This window comes from Papilio machaon, chromosome 11 (genome assembly GCF_912999745.1).
Source record: "Papilio machaon chromosome 11, ilPapMach1.1, whole genome shotgun sequence".
Lineage (NCBI taxonomy): Eukaryota > Metazoa > Arthropoda > Insecta > Lepidoptera > Papilionidae > Papilio > Papilio machaon.
Genome location: NC_059996.1, coordinates 2636122 through 2661754, shown reverse-complemented (window position 1 = coordinate 2661754; position 25633 = coordinate 2636122). Strand labels below are relative to the sequence as shown.

Here is a 25633-nt window from a genome sequence, read left to right as displayed (position 1 = left end):
ATCTCAAAAAATTTATATTTTTGAAAAAAAAAAAATCGACTACTCTTTTATATTATAAACTTAAATTGACTGTTGCTTATTGCAGACTTTGGGCAGTTATTGAAAATAATTTGTAGTATAGGTACAGTAAATTTACTTAAAAAATAACATAAACACGGAGGATTCGAAAGCGGGGCTCATGAACATCATTGTCGTTTATTGTAAAATAGCAACGTTTACACAATGTTTTTGAAAAGTAATTAATATTCGGATAACGTTGAAGGGCACGACTTGCAGCAGCAATGCTTCCCGGAAACATGTACTGTACAGTCTCCAATTATTATTTAAGGTCAAATTAATACTTTTACAGAGTTGTAATTATTCAATAGTGTAGATTTTAAAACAGGAGGCAATTTATAATGCAAATTGTTTCTCTAGTTGGCAAGCGAAGTCGCGTAAAATTGGGCCAAATGCATCGTCAAATATGTGCTTACGATGTCTACTTGCATTTTATGTTACAGAAATATGCGAGTCAACACTAGGTGTCAGAAAATAACTAAAAGAAAATGAAACAGAAAAATTACAAACTTATCTAAATTGTAGACATGCAATCATAGGGCATGCAGAAAACTAAAAATGAGAGTTCACTAGCGCTCTCCTTTTCATTTTCGATGGCCATTTTCTATGTCCATGTAGGTTTTACACTCATCCGCCAGGCTAGACATCCTTGTTTAACTAACTATATACAATAGCTCGTTAGCGCCTCCTGTCAATTTTAAAACAGTTTCACAAGATCTTTGTCTGAAATGAACTGTAGCTGTCTTGGTGTTTTCTCTATATAATTTTCTACGCTTTAGTAAGTTTTTACATATTTTCTGTCACAACTACATACAAGATAGTAACGCCTCTCATCGGACCGGATAAGTTTGTCTCACTATATAATAATAGCGAGACATTTCGTAACTGTCGCCATTCGTCACAATGATGTTACGTCAGTACAAAACGCGGAAGCATTCGCTTAACGCGCCTACGGTTTTGAACTTTAATGACCGAAACTATTATGCTCTCCTAGTTGTGCAACGAAACATCTCGAAAATTTTAAAATAGGTTTTAGGTGAGATTTTTCCCAGTTTTCTGTTAAATCTGTAAGCCTAAAAATATCTTGACTTATGTTTACATGCATAAATTGTGTGTGCGTTAACGTGTATGCATGTATGTGTGTTATATTTAAAAAATGTATTATTCAACATTATTGTTAATACCAAATACAATGAAAACTACTTAAAAATCAATTCATGCTACAAGTTTCCCTACCTATAAGGTCCTTTGTACACGAGGAAAGGTAAATTTTCGAAATACAATCAACAATACCAAATCACTCAGTACGCACAAGATTGGATTATCGATGCGAGTCACCTATTCAGTCAGTAAAGGCATAGCAACTACACGGATAACACAAATTCACAAAATGTTCGCCATATTGAAAATCGCATCCACCGTTCTCACCATGATCTATCTAAACATGTAGCGAGCGACTGGCATCGGCGATAAAAGAACAAAATGTCGGCCTGTTGACGACGCGGGCCTGCACGAAACTCTATGACATTGTATTGCGTAATTCGCTTAGCGACTAAAAACGCCGGTTTTCAAAGATTGACTTAGCCATGTGTACGGATGGCCTTAAGTAATCGTGAAAGTTCACTGCGGTGTCACTTGTGTCGAAACATGCTCACCTGCAGTATACGAAATACAATCAGTGTGATCAAAAATACTCTCACGCTTCAGCATAATTAGCACTGTCCAAGACAAGGTCGAAGCAAAAAAAGTAAAGGTTTTAGTTAGAAACATCTTTTAAATTTATGTATTCGTCTAAATTAGGAAGCAGTGTTGTGAACAATTTCGGCAACTAAATCAAAACTAACAAAATATTAAAAAAGAAACAGAAAGACAACAGCTCACTAGTTGGATTGCGCACTGCACGAAACACGTCAATTTTCGGAAAAATGAAACTATAACTCCGTTTGCAAAATATTTTTATTTCACAGAGCTACAAAATACATTAGACTTTTATCATGAAAATTTTAAATATAATGTGAACTATTTGTCGCCCGCAACTTCGTCCGCGCGGAATTAAAAAAAAAAACTTAATTAGCAGCCTATGTGTGAAGCTATTCTTTCAGACTGTGTTCTATATCAAATTTCATCGATATTAGTATGATTAAGATTTAACGTGCAAAATGTTAGAAACAACGTATTACATTTGTGAATGCCGGTGCAAATTATATCATGGATTACCATTTTTTGTTTATCTCGGAAAAGTACTGAGTAGAGTCGAGAGAACAGAGACGACAATTTGCATATATAATGAATTCCTTAAAATAAAATTACTTAAATTTAAAACTATGTGTCAATAAAACGTGTTTTTTTTTTAAATAACATTGTTAATTTTATTCTTGTTATGTTATGTTATTGTGGTTATAGTATAATGTTACGGTTAGTAATGAAGTGTTTTAACACAACATAAAATGTGTAGCGATTATGTCTGCTGGTTTCATACGTCTGGGTAAACGGATTTTCACACTGTTTGAATAAATAAACTGTTTTAAGAAATTCATGAGGTTGGTTTAAGTATATATACCAATAAATATATCTGACTAAAGTTTTGCGACAATCAGCATAGATTTAACGCTGAAGAATACTTTTTTTAGTTATTAAAAGGGTTTGGTCGCAATGCCACCATGCCGCATATAATCATCTACATTATTTTTTAAACATATATCAGTCAACATAAATATCATCCTGGCCTCGTCTGTAGACGGATGAGCCAAGATAGTGTTCATCTGACCGACATTACACCCGAAAACTTTAAAATAATTAAGTCTAACCCGTTCATTCCGAGTACACCCCAATGCAAACATGTAGGAAATAATACGTTTTAGATACGGTTGAGATAATTACTATTAGTAGTTTTTTTAACCAGATTTGTAATACTTATAATAGCCGAGAGATGAGGAACCTTTACGTGGAATTTTTCTAAAGAATTCTTTAATGAGGTCACAGACGTGCCACTAAATAATTTGAACTTTGTTTTATTGGGAACATTCCGAAGCGTGGGGCGTTTTCTCCCCATATAATACTTCACACTTTATTTTGTAGTGCACACATAATAAATTTTATGATCATGTCACATGTCAAAATATTGTGTTGTTAGCCATTAATGGTACGCGTGCCATTGGTTCACCATCCCTGTAATAGACTACAAGGTCAATGTACCTTAATCTTAATTGTTAATTGGCTGTTTTTTTTAATTAACTATATTCATATAAAGATAGTTAGAGTATAATGTAGTTAATTTATCTATTTTTATTGGTAATATAAAATGAGATATGCCCGATATGCGATTTATGGAAGCATGCGCTTATGTCATATAATGTTTCAATGTAAACTTAATATCAGTCAATGGCCTTCGGCGCGCGAATGTAGAGCTGAGTGCACATTAATTGCACCAGATAATCCCCTCCTCGGCGATTTCCCTTTTGTGAGGCGAGTGCTAGACGTACCTCTCTCTTTGCGGACAGTGACACAGTGACCGTGTTAGCGGCGGGGCCCGGGCCATGCACCGACACACCGCGCTGTTTACACTGCTCGCGATCTTGTCGCCTTTACAAGTGACAGCTCAAGGTGTCCGTCGCTCTGAATCAGACCTTACTTTCGCAGAACTCCTCTACGTACGACTCTCTAGCGCATGTAAGTGTTATTTAAAAGTTAATTGTATTATAATAATGATATGAGCAGTTGTAAATAAAATAATTTCTGCTTTCGCAGGCAGAGCTCTAGTGGATCTACAGTTTAATTCAATGAGTAGTCAAGATGACATTGTAAAAACAATGAAAATTACCCATCTTGATAACACTATGAGAAAAACATTTGCTATAGATAGAGCTTACCAAACACTCACACAACCCGCCATGTTTGATATTACAAAGCAAACGAAAATCATTATTCACGGATTTAGAGATAGTTCCCAATCATCGGTCTCACAGGATTTAGCTGACGCTTATAATGACAAACAAATATTTAATGTCTTGTTAGTCGATGCAGAAGAAATGATGAATAAGGGATACGTTTTATCCGTACATAACGCTCGTTTGGTTGGAAAGAGACTAGCAAATTTGTTGGCGAATTTAGAAACCTTCGGAGCAAACGCTGAAGACTTTCATCTTCTCGGCATCAGCCTTGGCGCTCACATCGCTGGTTGGACCGGAAAATATTTCCGGCAGTACAAAAGTCGTTCTATAGGACGAATAACTGGCTTGGATCCTGCCGGACCTTGCTTTTCGTACACATATGCCGACCAGAGACTGGACAAAACTGACGCCTTGTACGTTGATGTAGTACATTCTAACAGGTTAATTCAAGGCGTCATAGAACCACTGGGTCACGCCGATTTCTATATTAATGGTGGTGGACCGGTGCAGCCCGGATGTATGGTACCATCCTGCAGTCACCTGCGAGCGGCGAACGTTTATGCTGAAAGTATAAAAACACCTAAGTCATTTGTGGGTATCAGATGTAAAAGCTGGCAGCATTTTGAGCAAAATGCCTGCGAAAAAGACCTCGCTGTGCTCGGGTACGGATCTTCGATAAAGTCACGTGGACTTTATTATCTACGAACATCAGGAAGTTCACCTTTTGGACTGGGAATGGAGGGAACGAAAAATAAGAAACCGCCCGTCGACAGTTGGTTAATGGCTTTAACTTGAACACTGTAACAACTAATTCCTACTGTGATATTTGCCATATACTATACGCAAAAAGTGAGAAATATTAAAAAAATAACATTTATTAACTTTTTACGCCATTGCTTAAAGTCATTAAAAAGCGAAGGCCGAACTGCATTCGTTCCGTGTGAGTCAATGTCAATAATATTGTAACAGTACGTTATTACGAAAAAAATATTTGCTACACTTTAATACAAGTATTTTAAACTCCAAAAAACTGCATATCAAAGATTTTTAGGTAAAATCCATAAATAATAATAAAGTAGTGAACCGTGTCTAATACTCAGACATTGGCAACGTCTGTAACTGTGTTTTTACAATGTGTCTTAAACTTTTTATGCAATAAAAAAAAATGGAAATTTAGTGTAAGAAAATCAAAGAAGTGTAAATTTTTGATATACTTGATTTCTGCAAGTCCCTTAAGCAATGTATTTTAGTAAATTTAGTCATTTCGGTTTTTTCAGAAGCGCCAGGTAAACTATTTTTTTTTTTGGTATTTTAAGCGTGCGTGCTAATTATGTGATAGTTTGCTGTTTTGTTCGTAGCTTGTATACTACATTTGAGGTATTTGAAAGTTTAATAAAATAAAGTTATAAACTACAAGCTGTGTCTCACAATAACGTCTGCGCGGAATTAAAAAAAAATAGTACCCTATGTCTTCTTCCAGACTGTGTTCTATATCTATAAAAAATTTCAACGTGATCCATGCAGCTGTTCTGGAGATACCTTGTAAGCTTCTTAATTTCAAAAGAATTTTTGAAATAGGTCCAGTAAATAGTTTTTGAGTTTATACGTTACGCACAAAAATTCAAAACTTTCCTCTTCTTAGTATTAAAGTATAGAAATATTCTTGTTTCTTAACTAAGCACTGTTTCAATTTATCGGTTCTTACAACTGTATCGAAGGCAATGATACGATAAATTGATAGTGACAGAGAAAACTTATTTACGTAATGTCAAATGTCGAATAAAACATTAAACAAAAAACGACCAAACTCATTATACGCCTGTGGACATCGAAATTAATTGTCTTTGATCTGTTTATGTATTAATTTCCTAAATGTTTTGCACAATATAAAAGCGAGTTTACACTGCTGAAACATTTGTCCAAAACATATTGCCTTCTTTGTTTTATCAGAGAGAGTAGGTGGGATGGCATTATGTTTTGTATAATTGCAATATTGCCGTGATAGACAGAAAACTAACAAATTCTAGTTAATTTTGTAGATTTTAATTCATTCTCCATATCTCTAGATAACTTAAAGTTACGATGTTAAAAAGGTTTTTATCTCACAAAAGCTGTATTTATATCGTTCAACTAAAACAACATAGAAATATTTTTAATTTTAGTAAAGGCTTGTTACATTTTTATGAAAAGGTTAAGTGAATTTTGTTGTTAAAATTTGAGTTAGTCTTAAGTGAAAGAAGCAATACTTTTATCATATAAATATATATATTCAGGTGTCCTTAGCTATAAAGAAGGAATGTGGACATAAAGGTCACGGACTTTTCTAAAAATGTAAAACCTCCATATGCATCGAAAATGACATAAAAATCTTACAGGATACAGCATGAAAAGGATTTTGTTTGCGACACCTTTTTTATGTTGACAATGGGCGCTATATATGGTTAAAATTTAGTTAGATTTATGCCGACCGGGTCAGATATCTTTAGTGGTCTATAATTTAATGATAGTTTATAACTTTGACATTTAAGTATTTAAACCTGTGAAGCGCGTGAATTTCTCTCTGTCAATAATAATATGCTGGCTTGTGCGTTTGTTTTGTGCTCAGATGAAGAATTATATAGATATGACATGCGCGTTCACCCGTAAGGGACAGATAGAGTACTATAGACTATACCTATATATAAGTAAAAGGATTGGGGTTACCTGTTATTTGTTTTGTCCCGAAAATGAATAATTACGATATAATTTAATATAGACCAATTTATATATTCCCAATTAAATTGTAATTAATAAACGTAATAAATATAAAAAACAATGCGTAATTTTTGTTTATGTGACTAAGATTACGTAAACAGATTTTTTTAGTAATACTTAGTCAGGTCATAAATTCTGTCACATGTTTAATATAAAATAATTGAAACAAGTTTATTCATTATGTGACCATTTATATACCAAAATGAACTTAACAAAACATAGATTCTTATGACACTAAAGTTTATTCAAAATGACATCCGTGATTTTGAATACAGGTCTTCAATCTGCTCGGCCAGCCGTCTATCACAGCACGAACGAGGTCCATGTCAATATCGGCGGCTGTCTTAATCAAGGATGTCTTGAGTGACTCCAAAAAAAGAATTTCCCGATATTTTTTTCCCGCGTACTGCTTCAACAAAGCGCGGCATCTCTTCAGTCTTAGGTCCATTAGACGAGCATTCAAACGATGTCCTATTTTTCTTCGATATGCACGAAGCCCTAAGTCTTCATAAAAAGCTACAAAAAACATACCAATATTATAGTCATATAATTTTAAATTACTCTGTATATCATTACAGTGAACACTACATGTAAAACTACTTAATATTAAACTATTTTGATTGTAATTTCTAAGAAACAAAATTTACATGGGACAAATTAAAAAGCATACTCTTTAAAATCAACGGGATAAGAAAGTATCAAATATTTAAAAACACAGCATATACCAGAATTAAAAACTCCTTTTGAAATCTGTTGAAAATAGTATAAAAAATGTGAATTGTTTCATTTATATACATTATACATACTATAATTTATTTCCCCTAAATTCAGGGTAATTTTTACAACAAGATGGTGGTATTATCTTTACGGGTAATAACCAACCAATTTGAAAAGAAGTTTAATATGGCCGCTTGTTTCCCAGATCTACAGTATATTATTTGACACAAATGACATCTGCGTTTGGGCGCATAATGTTCGAAAAATACTATTTTATTTTAGCTGATTTTACCCGTATTTTAACATATTAGTTATTACAAAGACTGTAAAGAACAACTAGTTTGTATTTTCTTCCTTATTTTGTATGAATACATGTGAATAAATGCGTAGTTTCAGTACTTACGATTGAAAGGTTATGTTTTTCTCTTTTCGCTGACTACGGCTTTTACAACCAACAATACAGCAGTATACCATGTTTTATACACTTGATCTCACTAAAACTGTAATATCAAAATATTTTTGCACAATTACAGCCACTAAGTACTCACAATTTTCGAAAAATAGCACGAATGTCAAACTATGTTAGGGACAACCTAGGTTGTTTGTAGGGGACAACCTTTGTTCCAAACAAACCCCAAAGCCTGGTACGCAGAAAGGGACAGAAGATAGATATCCCTGTCTTTGTCACGTCACAGGAATTGGGTATAACTGTATCTCTCTCACTCACGGTATTATTATTACCGTGTCATAGACTTGGTTTTGTGTGTGTAAATTTTTGAGTCAGTACGCGTATACACTTCAATTTTACGAAGTGACAGCATGATATCAACATGTTAATTGTCAACTCTACGTCACTCCTCACATCCCTTTCTTTATAGTCAAAAGTTTATACCTAATATTCATTCTCACATTATATAATGGCGAATTTCACAATCCATTGGTAACAGTTAAAAGGTCACTGAATATGTGATATTTAAAACTTTTAACTAAGTGTTTTCTTACGGAAATGTAATATTTTTTAGAACGGTGGTAGGTACTTTTTCCGCGTCTAACTTCGTTCTCCTACTGCATTATAATCGCTTTTAAAACTTTGAAATTGTTCAAGATGAGATCGTTAAGAATAATAGCGAGTAAACAATTTGTAAGTATAAACTACATAACGCTAATAGGATACAGAATCGGTCGTGTTAAAAGTATGAATAAGTCAACATACTAATTCATTAAAAAGGAGCACCTGTAACTGGCGATCATGGATAGTGTGAATGTTGAAGAAAATTGAGAGTTTTATCAAAATAGTGCCAAATGAATATCTCAATTATCTACCCCTTTTAGTACATTAGAAATAAGTACAAGTTGAATGAAATTTCAATGACATTGTGTATTCATTGAGACGATGATGATTAAAAAAAAAAATATTTTCTATTATATAGACACAGGATAGAGCAGAATAATGTCAATAAATGAAGTCTTGTTGCGTAGTGATACTATTTGGTGACTTATATATAAATTCGATAAAAATATTATGCAAATCTATATATATAAAAAAAGTTTTGTTAGTTAAACTATAACTCAAGAACGGCTGAATCGATTTGACTGAAAATTGGTGGGCAGGTAGCTTAGAACCAGGAAACGGACATAGGATAATTTTACTCCGTTTTCTAATTTTTATTCCGCGCGGACGAAGTCGCGGGTAAAAGCTAGTATATTATAAAAAGCCCATGTTATTAATCGATCTTATTGATATTATAAATGCGAATGCGAATTTAGATGGATGGATGTCTGTTGGAAGGTATCTCCAGAACGGCTCAACGGATCTTTAATAAATTTGGCATAGATATAGAACTATAACTTAATCTAGAAAAACACATAGGGTACTAATGATTTTTTCGCAGGCGACATTTATTACATTATAAATGTAAAAATCTAAAATCTTCGTAGATAATTTCATAGATAAGGGTTGATTATTTAAGGTTAAATTTTCTTTAATATCGCATATAAGGTGTATCATAATTAAGCTACAGTACATAATATAATTATAATGTAATACCAAAGCGGAATACCGCAATCCAGATAATTAGATTTGATTGTATTTGATAGATTAAGTGAAATCAAAGGCATTAGACGCAGGTGAGTAGATTTGTGGAAAATAATTGAGTTCATGTTACAGAGTAATAATTGAAAAAAAGATACTTTAATGGGTGGTGAATAAAAATTATAGAAAATTATGATTAATTAAGTTATTTTTTTAACGTTAGGTGGAACTATTTTTATAGTCTGATAATTAATTTAGATATCAATTTAACCTAAGATTTAAAATAATATTTACCGGTGATCGGATTTATTTGACATTAAGAAAAGTTTTGAACGACAAAGTAATTTTTATGTTCTGATTAGCCTTTCGTTTATAACAAAGAATTCTAAATTACGAAACGTAAGAACAGACAAAAGACTGTGTTATTCTAAGACTTCTTCTATGCTTTAGTTAGTACGTAACCCAAGGAACGCTACTTAGTTTTTCCTTGAAAATATATTACTTGTAATAAAACCCTTTCAATCCCACGCATCTAAACAAATCTGTTTTCTAACATCGTTATGGTCCCAATGCTACGTGAATAGTACACAGCTGTAATTATTTTGCTTACAGGTGTAGTTAATGGAAGCACAATAACTTTACTTTTTTATGTTATAAGGTGGCACACGAGCAGCGGCCACCTGAATTAGCCTAAATTGGAAAGAGACCACAGCCTTTAGACATCCGCAGTAGCAGATGCGTTGCCTATGTTTAATCGACGTAGGATGGGATAAGCAGAAAGAGACACGCACACTCACCAGACGAAACATGGAATTGCTCCCACTTCACGTCTGTGTTCTGTGTGGTCGTGGTATTTCACCGGTCGAGCCGGCTAATTTGTGCAACAGATATTGTTGTTGCTACCGTATACCACTATTTTGTGTTCACATTTTGAAATACAAATCATGATTGCACAAAATGTGCGTTAAAATAAATGTTGTAAGTGTCACGTAATTACACTAACAAAATTCAATTTGATCTAATTTTGAAGATCCGATGAGCCTTTTCGGAGATACTTACCTTTAAAAAACATCCATCCATCCATTTGCATTTGTAATATTAGTAAGATATAAAATCTTTTAACAAATTTTATCAACTCCGACGCGTTTTCATTTCAATCTGTTGATTTATACCCAAGGATGTTTAAAAATATTATACAAGTCAGTCGCGAGAGCCGTCTAAGGTGAGTTGAGTGACTTTGAGTCGTGAGAGCCGTCTAGATGAGTCGAGTGACTTTGATAATAATAATACAAATTTTATCGGTTCACTAGAGATAAAGTAGCTTTTTAATGCTAAAAGAACTATCAAATTAGTGCCTGTTGTAGTTACGGAATACGAATAAAACAAAGGTAACTGCTGTAGATAAACTATGTTATTTAATTCATTATCAAGAAGGGAGTGACGTCTGAGATGACGGAAAACAGATCGATATGGAGGACGAAAATTGGTACGCCGACCCTACGTGAGCGGCATACGAACAGAGAGGTGATGAAATTATGTTGTGCATAAAATATTATAGTAATATTTATAATACTTTAAAAAATTAGGAATAAGTGATGTTATCTAACTCGTTCAATTCAATTCGTTTCGTTCTACTTTCAAAGTGAACTGCTTTGCTCTGTTATGTGACATCGTTGGATAAATCCATTGCATAATGAACCATGGTATATGTACCATGGTAATCAATTTAGAATTATAAGAAAAGAAGTAGCATACATCTGTGTACTTACTATTGCAAAAAATGTAAAATAAGAGTAGTTTTCAAGAAAAAAACGTGTCGGGATGCACGGAGACTGGCTAATTGGGAATATCCACTGGCGCATCACATGTGGAAAAACATATTATTGTTTGTTTTTACAAAGAGAACTACATAAACTACCTATCGATAATGAAGCATTTCAGAAAAGCTAGAACATAATACAGACGACGATATATCTAAAAACAGTCTATATTTTGTTTGAAACGGTGCCAATCTACAGATGTAATTTGCCTTTTACTCTCTCTAAGAAATCACTGTACAGACCTGTCACTAACATAATTAATATCTATACACATACAATCCGTGCTAGATAAACTCACTCTTACAATTTATAAATATACCTAGGAACGAACGAAAAAACACGCAGTGATCAGTGATTTTCTGTCATACCACGTATTTAGTATAGTTTTTTTTCACCTATCTAATAATATTTTGAGGTGTACAAAACACGTCAGAGCGGCAGTAGAAGTCCATTTGCATGCGTGTAAAAAAGCAGTTCTTTGGGAGATGTAGAGGAGTCTACTAAAACAGATCACGACTCCTATTTTATGATCAAGTCCAGTCTGAAACAACAAAGAAGAAAAGTAATATTTTAATAAACTTCATAATGTTAACTAATATTACTAGGAAGAAATATTTGATTTAATAATAATTATAACCTTTTAAATGTCACAGCAATATTCCTACACACAGGGATTTGTTTGATTAAATACGAAGTAGGTACAATGTAACAAGATGTCCGCTAGGATAGCTGAATAACCGTAAATAAGGTTTTGGTTGTAACCACTTATTTCGCTACAAATAAAGATGTCGCTACAATGTAGGTAATGTCTGAAGAAATGTAACAAGAAGTTAATTATAATTTACAATTTATAGTTAATGTTTAGCGAATGCAATAGGATCAAAGATTAGTAAGTTAAAGGCTTCTACTGGGATTTCATAAAAAGAGAAAGTTCAATCCCAACTTAATCTTTATTTCCTAAGACGTATAACTTGGGAAATAATATTTAATTCCATTGCTTGAGTTGCAACGAGCTTTAAGTTTGTTTAATTTAGCTTATACTCGAATATAAAAACTGAATGAAATGAATTTAAATGCTAATTTGTTAGCATTGAAAATTGCTTACTTGTTTTAGCATTACTATCGACATATTTATAAAATTAGCTTTTGCCTGCGACTCTGCCGTAAATAAATAAATATCCGCGCGTAAATAAATATAAACTTAAGGAGTACCTTATGTGTTCTTCTAGACTATGTTCTACATCTGTGCCAAAAATCATCAAGATGCGTTGAGCCGTTCCGGAGATACCTTCTCTCGATACTGCTGCTGATATACTACTCGTACGATGATGCTGATAACGAAAAACCAAGTTTTAAAATGTTTGTTTGTCTGCATGTCGGTTTGTCCCCAAAGTCGCGTAGTTCCGGTTTATTATGACGCAAAGGTAGCTGTTGCACGCCTGAATATTATACCTTATGCTACTTTTGCTTTTTATCCTGCGCTGACAATGTCGCTTAACGTATATTGATGAAATGTAAAAAAAGATACATGAAGGTCGCCTTTTATTTTGCAACGAATTTAAATTTCCCTTTGCCCACAGAAATTCACCATAAGCTAATGCTGCTAAGACTCGACAACTGCTGTTGTAAAATAACCCGTTTATCGTAATTTCTATAAAATATTTGAGCAATTAATGGCAATAAAACGACCATAGCAAATTAAATTTTAAATTCTAGTTTTGTTCATTATCTAAGGATATGGAATGCAATTAAGCCAAACGCTTAATTTAAAAACTTAATAACAAAACGAAAATTTACATAACTGACGATATATAATATACGTTATTGTACATTATGAAAAAGTTTAAGTGTTTTAGGTTAAACAGTGGTAGACGGCAGCAGCAGCAACATCTGTCGCACGAATTGGCCGGCTAGCCCGGTGAAATACCACGACCAAACAGACGACAGGCGTCAAGTGGAAGCAATTCTGCGTTTTGTCTGATGAGTGTGGCGCCGGAGGCCTAATTGTAGACCACTTCCCCTTCTCACCCTTATCTTATAATAAATCTTAATATAGGATGGGAATGGACGCAAAGTAAGGGGAAATATTCTCTTTCTGTGCGTCCTCTCCTTTGTCGATTAGTGGTAGGCAACGCATCTGCAATTGTGGATGTCTATGGCCAGAGGTCGCTTCGCTATTTTAGCGAATCAGATGGTTGCTTGCTCGTTTTCCACCTTATGATATAAAAGTAAAAATCAGAGACTAATCCATTTGAAAGTCTCAATAACGGAAAAAGTCGACTCGCCAAAGGCGATTCAAAGTTTACTTTGATTAAAAAGTAATTTAAGTTGTATCTCTACTTTTTGCCTAGCCTCCTACATAAAGAATTAATTCATATAAGCAATTTACTTTAAAGGTTATTTTTAATTTCACACTCACAGACATTCCATCAAATTTCATCGCTCTTTAGACTCACCCAACACCGCCACATCATCGTCACGCGATTGCGATCGCCTGGGGTTCATGGTGAATGTACGCCCTGAATATGTGAACAATATCCCTTCATTTGGCCTCACCGAAACGGTGCAGCCATTTTTAAGTGATGACTTTTGAATCTATAAATTTGATTACGATTGGGATATAGAAAACTAGCTGTCGCCCGCGACTCCGTCCGCGTGCAGTTAAAAAAAATGAAAAATAGATGTTGGCCGATTCTCAGACCTACTGAATATGCTCACAAAATTTAATGAGAATCGGTCAAGCCGTTTCGGAGGAGTATGGCAACGAAAACTGTGACACGAGAATTTTATATATTAGATAATATTTGTTCCAGTTCGTGCCATCACTACTCGGTAGTAATATAAATAGTAATCATATTTTTTTTTTTTGAAAAAGAACCGTGATTTCTAAAAAAAAAACTCATGGTATTGTAAATGCATTACTGCGTATAAATTATAATATGAATGTGTTTTATATTAAACTAGCTTTTACCCGCGACTTCGTCCGCGCGGAATAAAAAAAAATGCACACAAGATAAAAAAGTTCCTATGTCGGTCTCCTAGTTCTAAGCTACCGCCCCATAAATTTTCAGCCAAATCAGTTCGACCGATCTTAAGTTACAAATAGTGTAACTAACACGACTTTCTTTTATATCATCATCATCATCATCAACCTGCCCTTAACCCTATGGAGGGTCGGCACAGTATGTACTACTCCTCCATACATCTCTATCAGCCGTCATATCTGAATTTACCCCCTTCTTACGCATATCCTCTTTCACACAATCCATCCATACTTTCTTTGGTCTTCCTCTACCTTTATAGCCATCCACATTCAATCTCATTACTTTTTTTTATACTTTACACGACTTTCTTTTATATATATAAATAAAAGAAAGATATGTTTAACTCAAATGTTCTGACACATAGGTCACGAAAGATCTAAATAAAATGATGTATTATAGAATTGCAGATCTCAAAAACTCATACAAAAAAATCAGCAATGGTATATCGCTATTTTTTACGATTTTCTAACAATAACCACATTTTGCTTTAGAAAAAGCAATTAATAATCGTACTTTATTTGGGGCGCAATTTTTTCAGTTTGAATGTTTTTTTTTATGTATTGTACAAAACAATTTAGAAACATATACAATTAAGATTAGTCAGGAGTACAAATACCCACACGGTTTAAGTGTACTCACTGGTCACTTAGTTTATAAAATCAACAAATTAACAATATTACAGACGTTTTACTTCATTTCAATAATTTTATTGAGAAAGATCAAACTGTTTTCAGAGAATAAAAACCGTTTGATTGACAATCGTATGATACATATAAATTATTGAGTTAAAAGTGCCGACTTTAAGATACTTTTACACACAGGTGGGCACAGTTAATCGAAAAGTTAACTTCGTTAATCGTTAAAGCGTTAATTAAAAAATTAACTTCGTTAATCGTTAAAGCGTTCAATTCTCGAAAATTTAACGCAAGTTAAAGTTAATCGTTAACAGTTAACCATGCAAAAAATTATACATACTAATTTCACACTTTTGTGGCGACACTTGTTTAAAATAGTAATTTGACTATATATTCTATAACACATTAGTATTAGAGACAAGTATGAATGCATTATAGTATATTTCATTACGAGTGCGGAAAGCCTGTCACTGCAAAGAGTTAGGACAAATGTCTACCCGAGCCGAGGCGCAGCTGAAGGTGAGGGTTGACAGTTGGAACAAGTTCTAATGACAGTTCCGCACGTGCACTGAACAACTATTTTTAATACAGTTGCGAAAAAATGAAGCAATTTAATAGAATAATAAAAACACAATAAACTGAACTTACTAAAATGTTTGAAAAATGGCGCCAACCGTAAAAGAATACAAACAGAGATTTTTTTTGGTTTTCTTCACCCATTCTGGGTAGGCAAGGGGAACTTTGCCCAAACGGCCGAGTCTTCAGTACATTATTTTTATTGATATGAAATGAAAATGAAATTTAATGAGATGAAATAAAATGAAACCTAACCTAATTCATTCAATAAAATCATTAAATCTGATATTGTAACAAATTAGGAGCTTCTTTTTAGCAATATTTGCATGAATCATAAAAACTTCAATGATTTTTTTTTTGTATAAACTTCGTGGTTGGTTTTTTTCTTTTTAATAGAAATTATTTTGACAGTTGGGAAAGAGAACGCACGAGTTTGGAAAAGCTAAAGAAAAAGCACGAGTAAAAAGTGTTTTAATACAGTTGCTCAAAAAGGGATTGGAGGGTATTGCAGGGACGAAGAGCATTCGGAATGTGGGCTATTACATACTCTTGCTTTTATATACTCGTAATGAAATATACTATTTCGAACATCCTTTTGATTTTGTCCTGTTGTTCCCGTCTTTCCCGGACGCTCTGATGCATCACAATTGCACGCAAACTTCACATATATCAATTATCAACGCGTTCGTTTACCATTCGAGTCGCCGACAGTCGCCCGTCATAGCTGAACTTACGAGCGTGGCGTGGCGCGTAATTAAAACAAAATGACAGCACGTCTCCAAGTCTCTAATTTAACGATTAACGGACTTTTATTAACGGAAGTTGAGTTTAACGGAAGTTAACAAAAGCGTTAACACTTTTTGAAGTTAACTTAAAAGTTAATCTGTTAAGCAAAATGTTAACTTCGTTAATTAACGATTAACGGATTAACGAGTTAATGCCCAGCTCTGCTTTTACATTTTGTTGGCTTTTTAACGATTTGGTGAAGCACATCGCTTTCTAGTTCGTTGAGCAGCTGCGCCAAGAGATTTTGCCAATTGCGCATACCATAAACATTATTGTAAGCAGGTAATTTATATTTAGGTTCATTAGATTAATTTCGTAACTTATTAGGCCTTTGATTTAATTTTAATTGTGTTAAGTTATTTATTACATCACAAATAGTATACAATTTAATTTTTTTATGGATATCTAAAATGTTACAGTAACGGAAAATATTCTCCTCATTACGTTAATCCTTATCAAGTTAAATGTGCTAAAAATGCTGCTAATGTAATGGCGATTTCAGAAAAATATGGGAAAATATTAATCAATGGTTGGGCCGAAATAAAGTTAGTCTAGATGATGTTATACTAAAATATTTAGGTAAAAAAGATAGTATAAACCAAATTTGTACAAATTTTTCTAATGTATTTACAAAAGAAATTCGGGATATAAAACATGTATGTAATGTAAAATTTTTAGATAGGAAAAAATATGTGAGTTCTTGTGATGTTAGTTTTAGATATACTAAAGTAAGTGCATCGGATGTAGAAAAAATTATTAATATGTTGTCATGCGAGAAATCACCCGGTATTGATGGAATTCGAGTACAGGATGTTAAGTATTTAAGTAAACAGTTAAGTCCTATTATAGCTAATTTTGTGAATATGTCGATGTCCGAGAGTAGTTATCCGTGTCAGTTGAAATGTGCAATAATACGTCCTATATATAAGTCTGGTAGCCACTATGAATACATTAATTATAGACCTATAGCGATATTATCTGTTATTGATAAAATTTTCGAAAAAATCATTGTCGGGCAGATTAGCAAGTTTCTTGAACATCATGATGTGTTGACTAATACTCAGCACGCATTTAGGAAAGGGCGCAGCACTGTCTCTTCTTTAACAGAATTTGCAGACTATACCAACGAATGCTTGGACTCTGGTAAACAGTTAATAGCACTTTTTATTGATTGTAAAAAGGCTTTTGACACCTTGGACCATGACATGCTATTACAATCGATGGCAGAATGTGGAATTCGTGGACCGACTAATAGTTGGTTTAAGAACTATTTGACCGGTAGGAAAATTCGCACGGTAGTTGCGGGAGTTCTTGGTGAGGAGGCGTCTGTTGAGCTCGGCGTGCCGACTGGTTCGGTGTTCGGGCCGGTCGGCTACATCATGCACGTTAACAGTGTGTCGAACGTGGTCAAAAAGTGTCGAGTGTTTGTGTATGCAGACGATATGTGTTTAATTTATGCGTCAAAGGAGATAACGGAGGTTCAAAAGTATATACAAGAAGATTTCGAAAGTATCTGTAAATGGGCGCATGACAATGGGAAGAATATTAAATACCGAAAAAACAAAATGTATGCATATATACTCGCCACATAACCAGAGAGCTAGGCACGTTGATACACAACATCTCGGTATAATAGGGCACACGTATGAATGTTTGCATAACAGTAAATCTAGCTGCAACTGTCTTAAACTAGAATATGTGAATAAATTTAAGTATTTAGGCCTAAACATTGATAATCATTTCAACTGGAAAACACATGTAAACTATATCTGTAAGAGTTTAAGATCAGTGTTATGTAAGTTTTACCATTTAAAACCAGTGCTAAACAGACATACGCTAAGAATAGTATATTTCGCACTTGCCGACTCGATTTTAAGTTACGGATTCATAGTGTACGGGCGAACATTTAAGACATATTTAAAAAATATCAGAAATTTACAAATAAGACTGATTAAGTTCCTAGTTAGTAAAAATGTTAAGAAAAAATGTAATAAAGATTATGATAAGCTATTTAACGTTTGCAAATTTATTTTATATTAGTTAAAAATAAATACAATACGCGAAGAGAAAGTGACAAAAAATTATTTCAGCCGAAGGTAAAGAATTACTATGGAGAAAGAACGTCTAATTACATGGTACCAAAATTATTTAATAGAGTAGTTAAGCTAAGACAGAGACATGATATAAGCAGAAAATTGTTAAAGTCAAAGCTGACAGACTTGTTTCTCGATGAAGAAAAAGTGTCCTCATCGATAAACAAATCTGTAACAAAGTTAGGTTATGTTTATGTGTTTAATGTTTATCTTAAGTGCATGTTGTTGATTTAATACATGTTTGTAATAACGAGCGCGTCTCGCCGTTAAGCATTATAGCTTGGCGAGATAAAAATCTTTGTTAAATCTTTTGTATGAAAAAAAAAAAAAATTAATAAAATAATTAATTAAATGTGCTCGTTAACAGGAAAATTTTATGTAGATTAAAATTGTCTTAACAGCATTTAATTCTGACAAATAATTTAGTAACCGCCATAGTCATATTGAAAACAATAAGCGTAACCGAAAAATCTTCTCGCGGCTTGAGCGCGCCCGTTTTACAAGGTTTATACGGGACCGGACGTCACCGGGAAGAGTGATTCTGATATGAGAGAAACGTACATTTCATACACCCAGGTGAAGCCGAGGCGAAATTATTTCCAACTAGCTTTTTCCCGCGACTTTATCCGCGTGGTAAAAGCCTAAAACAAAAGTTCATCACTCATTTTTGATCTTTATAGGATGAATTTGAAGGAAGTCTGATACATGATGTTAATTACTTGTTCTGGAAGTGTTTGTAGCCATTATCGTATAATTCTGTCGAAGGAATAACATCTCTCTATACAAACTTTCACTCTCTACTTTGAACCTTAAGGGGATGAATTTCGTAGAAATTTTCCTTAGTGATCGCCTACTTAGTAAAAGAAACGCCTACTCAAATATTCAAGTCTCTGAGCTCGTGTCTACGTTGTAAAAACATTTCTATATATAAACTTTCACATTCATTTACTTTATTGTGTCTCTTTTATTTTAACCAATAGAAGATTAATTTGAATTATCTTGAAATACGTACTCATTTAATTTGTTCTGAAAAGTGTTTATATTAGGTCCTTACATATGAAATTGGCGTTTTTCGTACTGGCCACTTTAATCACGAATTTCTCCTCTTTGGTAAGGAATTCCAAATTCAAATTTGTACAGCTATAGACTCATGTATTTGTGGTTCGATGACCGTCATTCACTTGTTTTTTTTCTTCTGTTTTTTTCTGTTTGCGTCACTCATTTTACAAAATGGAAAACTTAAAATATCGCATTATTTACGAGTACGAGTTCCGCCGTGGCACTAGTGCTGCGGAAACGACTCGAAGGGTGAATGATGTGTATGGCGGTCGTGTTGCAAAAGAAAACACAGTTCGTTTTTGGTTCCAACGTTTTCGTTCTGGAAATTTCGATCTGCAGAACAAGCCCGTGGACGGCCTGAGACTCAAGTTGATAATGAAGAGTTGAAGGCTATTGTGGAAGCGGATCCATCGCAAACCACGTCCGAGTTAGCTGCAGGCTGCGATGTTAGTGATAAAACTGTTTTAATTCACTTGAAGCAAATTGGGAAGATTAAAAAGCTTGAAAGGTGGGTACCTCACGAATTGACTGAAGCAAACCGGCAAACGCGCGTCGACTGTTGCGTTACATTACTAAACCGGCACAATAATGAAGGTATTTTAAACCGAATCATTACCTGTGATGAAAAATGGGTTCTTTACGATAATCGGAAGCGCTCAGCACAATGGTTGGATCCTGGCCAGCCAGCCAAATCCTGCCCCAAGCGAAAATTAACCCCAAAAAAGTTACTTGTAAGCGTTTGGTGGACTAGTGCCGGTATTGTTCATTACAGTTTTCTCAAATCTGGCCAGACTATTACGGCTGATGTCTATTGTCAGCAATTGCAAACCATGATGGAAAAGCTAGCGGCTAAACAACCTAGGCTGGACAATCGCTCCACGCCACTGCTGCTTCACGACAACGCTAGACCACACACTGCGCAACAGACGGCTACTAAAGTAGAAGAGCTTCAATTGGAAAGTCTAAGACATCCTCCGTACTCCCCGGACCTTGCTCCAACAGATTACCATTTTTTTCGAAATTTGGATAACTTCTTGCAAGGGAAAAAATTCAACTCCGATGGGGCAGTCCAAATCGCCTTCAAAGATTTTATTGATTCCCGTCCGACTAGTTTTTTTAGTAAAGGGATCAATGAACTACCTATGAGATGGCAAAAGTGCATAGAAAATAATGGTTTATACTTTGATTAATTAAATATATTATATTAAAAAATATTCGACTTTTTGTTCCTTCCATACAAAACGCCAATTTCATATGTAAGGACCTAATATTAAGTTTCAAGTAATTCTGCTGACGGAATAATACCTCCCAATATCAATTTTCATCTTACTTTAGACCTTTAACTTTAACCTCACTTTATACCTTTGGTAATACATTTGGTACTTGCCTACGTAGGAACGGAAACTTCTATGTAATCATATCTAACATGTAAAAATGTCTTTAGATATCAACTTTTACTCTCATATACATAAGACCAAAATAATTTTGAAAATGTCTGAAACTATTTAATTTATTTCTTTATAGAAGTGTTAATTTAAAGATTCTAATAATTCTGCGGAAGGAATTATTCCTTAGATATTAATCTCTCCATACAAATTTATACCACTCCTTCTATAAAAAATCTCCGTCTATATTAACAATCAAATTGAAACTGTGGAACTAAAACTGTTTCGTGAGACATTATCATAAATTATTTAGGAACGGCGTAACTCACGTATGACCGTCTGGTGACGACACCGACTAGTTTCGGACCAATCGGGGGTTCATCTTCTTTATTGTAAACAGCAATAACAATGACTCATCAATTTTGAACACGTCAACATCGCCGTCGCCCAGGCCCGCAACGCGATACGCGTAGCGAACGCGAAGAACTCAAAGTAAACACTCGCACTGAACCAGGACCCCCGACGGGTCAGTGACTAGTCGGTGCCGTCACCAGACGACCATACGTGATTTAAGCCGTTCCTAATTTAGTTATTACCTATAATTTATTTGACCAAAGTACCCATTAAAACTAAGATTGCTTTAATATTACCCTTTAAATATGTACACAAAATACACATGACCGTAAGGTAAGTCTTGTATTATATACGTATTATGTTTACTCTAGTAATAAAATCGACACATGAAAGCGTCACGACATGGTTGCCATAAAGGTCACATTTGCATTTGATATGCAAATTAACTAACCGCTGCATTCAGTACTCCCGGCTTCCAGTTAGCAAACCTCTACACTACTCTAAAGAAAACATTGCCCGCTCTAACTGCAAAATTATATCATCTAGACATGCCTACATGTCTAAGCGAAACTCTTAATTACTTATGCTTTCTAAACTTCACGATGACGATAAGATATTTCATGATAATATATTGGTAATTAAATAAACGAAACGAGATTTGCGTTTTATTTATGAAAATATATTTATTTCAGATAAACATACATTAATATTTTGTGATATTGTAAGTTCAACACAACTCAAGTTAAAAAGTCTAAATCAAAATTTTATGCCTTACTTTAAACATTTATAGGTTAAATGATATTAATACCAAAAACGTGCATTATTTTTAGTGAATTTCATAAAATCATTTCTTAGTGTTTGTCTCCGTAACAGAAATTTATGTAATTATTCAAAATTTCGTGAGACATTATCATTAACTAATATATAAACGACTACGTGCCAACACCGGACAAATACATGAGTGTTTTAGCCGTTTATATTTTAGAAATCTAAGTGCAAAATTTCAAGTCTCCAGATCTAGTAGTTTTAGCTGTGTGTTGATATATTAGTCAGTCAGTCAATCAGTTTACTTTTGTACATACATAGATACTTGCAATAATAAGTATCTTGTCGATATGTTTTAACATAATTTAACCGACTTAAGAATTTAAACGCACATTATAAATGCGTATAAACCTTTCTCATTTATTATATTAGCTTTTAATAATTTGATTGGAAAGTACTTACAATTTTAAATAAATTATGGAAAAGTAGACATGATATAGGTACATTTGGTTATAACTTAACAGATTAGAAAAGATGTTTTATTTCTGTAAAATTCCTGCACAAATAAAGCAGAAAATTAAATTTGTGAATCTTGGGAAAAGAGAAAATTTAAAATGCACGCTAAAATGAGCCCTATGAGAAATAAAGTATTCATTTGAAATGGGAACGTTCATAGTAAATTCTTACTAATATATAGTAATATGCATTTATAATGCAAAAGTAACTCTTTGTGCCTGTCTGAATATCTGTCGCGCTTTCATACTAAAACTACTAAACCGATTTAAATGAAATTTGGTACACAGATAGTCTAGCCTGAGAAAGGACATAGGCTACTTTTAAAGCGAAAAGGGTTTTAAGAGGTTGAAAGGGGAAATGATAAGTTATATGAAAGTATCGTCATTTTTTACAGCTTAAGATTGAATCTTATTTATTAGACTGTTCATTTGATATAAATATATGTGATATTCAAAGTTTTTAAAAGCTAAAAAATGAGGGCAATAATAGGTGTAAAACAACGATAGTTACTAGGGAAGTTTGTATGGGAATAAATATGGTTTATTTCAATGTTTTATTAGTTTAATATGTTTTGTTATAATGTTTTATAAGTTTGAGTACAACTATTAGACTAAATAATTGAAAAAAGGTTACAGAAGACACTATTTCACGCGGCCGAAATCGCGGGCACAGCTAGTAATTTTATATTAATATTCAAGACACTCTATTTTAAATGTAATTATGAGAAGTCATGTTTTTTAAAATACTTATAAAAATATATATTTACATCCCACGTAAATTTATCCACGCGAGAGATCACTTTAAAGATAAATGAAAATGTAAGCCAAGATTGAGAAATTAGTTTTATGTGCCCCGCGTAAAATAATCAAATTTTACTTTTCAAAAAAATTCAAATTTAACATAATGCAGTTTTTTTTTTCAATTGGTATTCTTCTCCGAATTGTCATAGGCTAAAAGTCTTCAGTACACCCAGCGGGCCTTATTGATATAAACAAATTGTTAAACAGTCGGACTGAATACAATTCAGCGTAACAGCATAAGTTCATTCTTCTTTTAATTCACCACACATTCAAGTGTTGTAACTATGTAAATTTACTAGAAATTCACGTGACGGGCTTGGTACAAGTTTGTAGGTTAAAGTAAATCCAATCTTCCCGTTATATAAGCTTACGTTCGGGTCGAAGCGTGTACATCTGACCTTTTAACTTGCGTTGGCAACACCAAATTCAATCAAAGTGCAAACAAATGTTAGATTATGTAAGTCAATCGAAAAGTATACGTTAAACTAAATAAAAGTAACTGAAAGATCCGAACCTATTACGAGACCTATTGACAAGCGGCTACTTTAAATTACAATATGCACAAATAAAGAAAACGAATCAAATGACAGTTAACTTTTCAACATTGATCAAGCTGCGGAATACAGGTGATCACATTGGATCGGCATCGAATATCAAAAAGTAAATAACCACGTTTTTATAACTCAATGCTGCCAAAAGGGAAGAAAAAAGAATATTAGCTTTCTATTCTCATCGTTTTTGTGCGTGACGCTGTAAGACAGACTATCGACCGTAGGCTGTACCCGAATAAGTGTATTCACTTCATCGGTCATTCATAATTGATTTATTGAGAGTACTATTCTTAGCAGAAATATCGTTCTGGCAACGAATCAAGCCGGCGCGTACCAGCCGACGTCACCGATGTTCTAAATTCACTATGCAACTGACGCGACACAGATACGGTACAAAAATAATTATTGATTATGTAATAATTATGCAAGCGAAATAACATTACAATTAACAACAGATTTTAGAACAACGTAGATAAAATACCTATTTTAACCGTGAATTATTATAACCGTGACCTAAGGTACCTACCTACCTTAGGTCACGGTTAACGAAACATGAAATACAGAGCTTCATATCGGTTTTTATCTATGTACGGTTATGTTTCATTATATAAGTTATGCTAAATAAGCTCAAGAATCAAATAAACATATAATGTTTGTCAATCTAACTATTCGTACGAGAACCACATTTCACTACTTTCTGGTGTCAATTACATGTCTAACCGCATGAGGTAGAGATGCAAATTATAAATTTAATTGTTTAAATACCTAAAGTAGATGAGATAGAATTACAGAAATAGCTGAATTATAGAAATAGGTTATTTCTGCGATTCGGCTATAACGCGGTGTGAAGGAAGCACGGTAATCTTCCCCTTGATGAGAAAAGGAGTTAATGGGAGAGAGAGATTTACCTGTTTGTCCGCTACTCTGTCCCATTAAGGTAGGCATACAGTTTTGTAATACATTAGTTTGTTGAAGATTCTTACGGGTTACGATCACTTTATATAAAACGGGCACGCTTTTGCTTTCGTCCGCGACTTTATTAAACTAACTATATTAAATTCAAAGATTACCATTTCTGTCTCATCATCAGCTCATCATACGTCCCTACTGAGGGGCTTGGAGCCTACCCTAAGTTAGGTGTAGGGTTGCCAGGCGTCCGGATAAAGCCGGACATAGGTAGGCTTTTTGATTGCGTATCCGGCCAAATGTCCGAGTTATCCAGCTTTTGTTGGGCTTTTTACGTTTCCCAAACGAGAGTGTATACCTATTAATATTGAGACAAAATTCTAAATAATACAGGGTATCTGACCTTTCTATCCAAATGTCCGGTCAAACTGGCTGGTCTGTCCGGCTTACTAGCCGGACAGACCAGCCAGTTTGACCTACTGGTTTGGCGACCTGGCAACCCTAGTTAGGTGTGACTAGGCCATAGTCAACCACGCTGGTCCAGTGCGGGTTGGTTGACTTCACACACATCTTTGAATTTCTTTACAGATATGTGCTGGTTTTATCACAAATATAAATCGAAAGTCGAAAAAACACCATGTATGTATATATCTAATAAATAAAAAATTTATGTTCATGGTTATATTATACTTATACTAGGATATAAAGACGTGAACAAATATTCTTATCCCCTAAGAAATATTGAAGCGTACAAAATAATTCAGCATGTATTTTTAAGTTGTTTAGAAGTCGCTGTTTGCATTTGCGCGGTACATTTATTTCCAAGAGCATGGACGTCCAATTTAAATTTCTCTGCGTACGTCATTAGCTGATATAGAATACTGAGAAAACGT

At 33.9% G+C, this 25633-nt stretch overlaps 1 protein-coding gene across 1 annotated transcript; it reads left to right on the top strand.

The window, feature by feature from the left end:
- Positions 1-3566: 3566 nt before the first annotated feature.
- On the top strand, positions 3567-4957 carry LOC106713926 (phospholipase A1). Its single transcript, XM_014506833.2, has 2 exons — positions 3567-3726; positions 3805-4957. The coding sequence occupies exons 1-2, from the start codon at positions 3594-3596 to the stop codon at positions 4740-4742; spliced, it is 1071 nt and encodes a 356-aa protein (XP_014362319.2). The 5' UTR covers positions 3567-3593; the 3' UTR covers positions 4743-4957.
- Positions 4958-25633: the final 20676 nt, after the last annotated feature.

Excerpts from the sequence above, each read along its gene's own strand:
- LOC106713926 (XM_014506833.2), top strand. The coding sequence starts at position 3,594 with ATGCACCGACACACCGCGCTGTTTACACTGCTCGCGATCTTGTCGCCT. Across the intron at positions 3,727-3,804 it reads CGTACGACTCTCTAGCGCAT|GCAGAGCTCTAGTGGATCTA; the intron begins GTAAGTGTTATT and ends CTGCTTTCGCAG.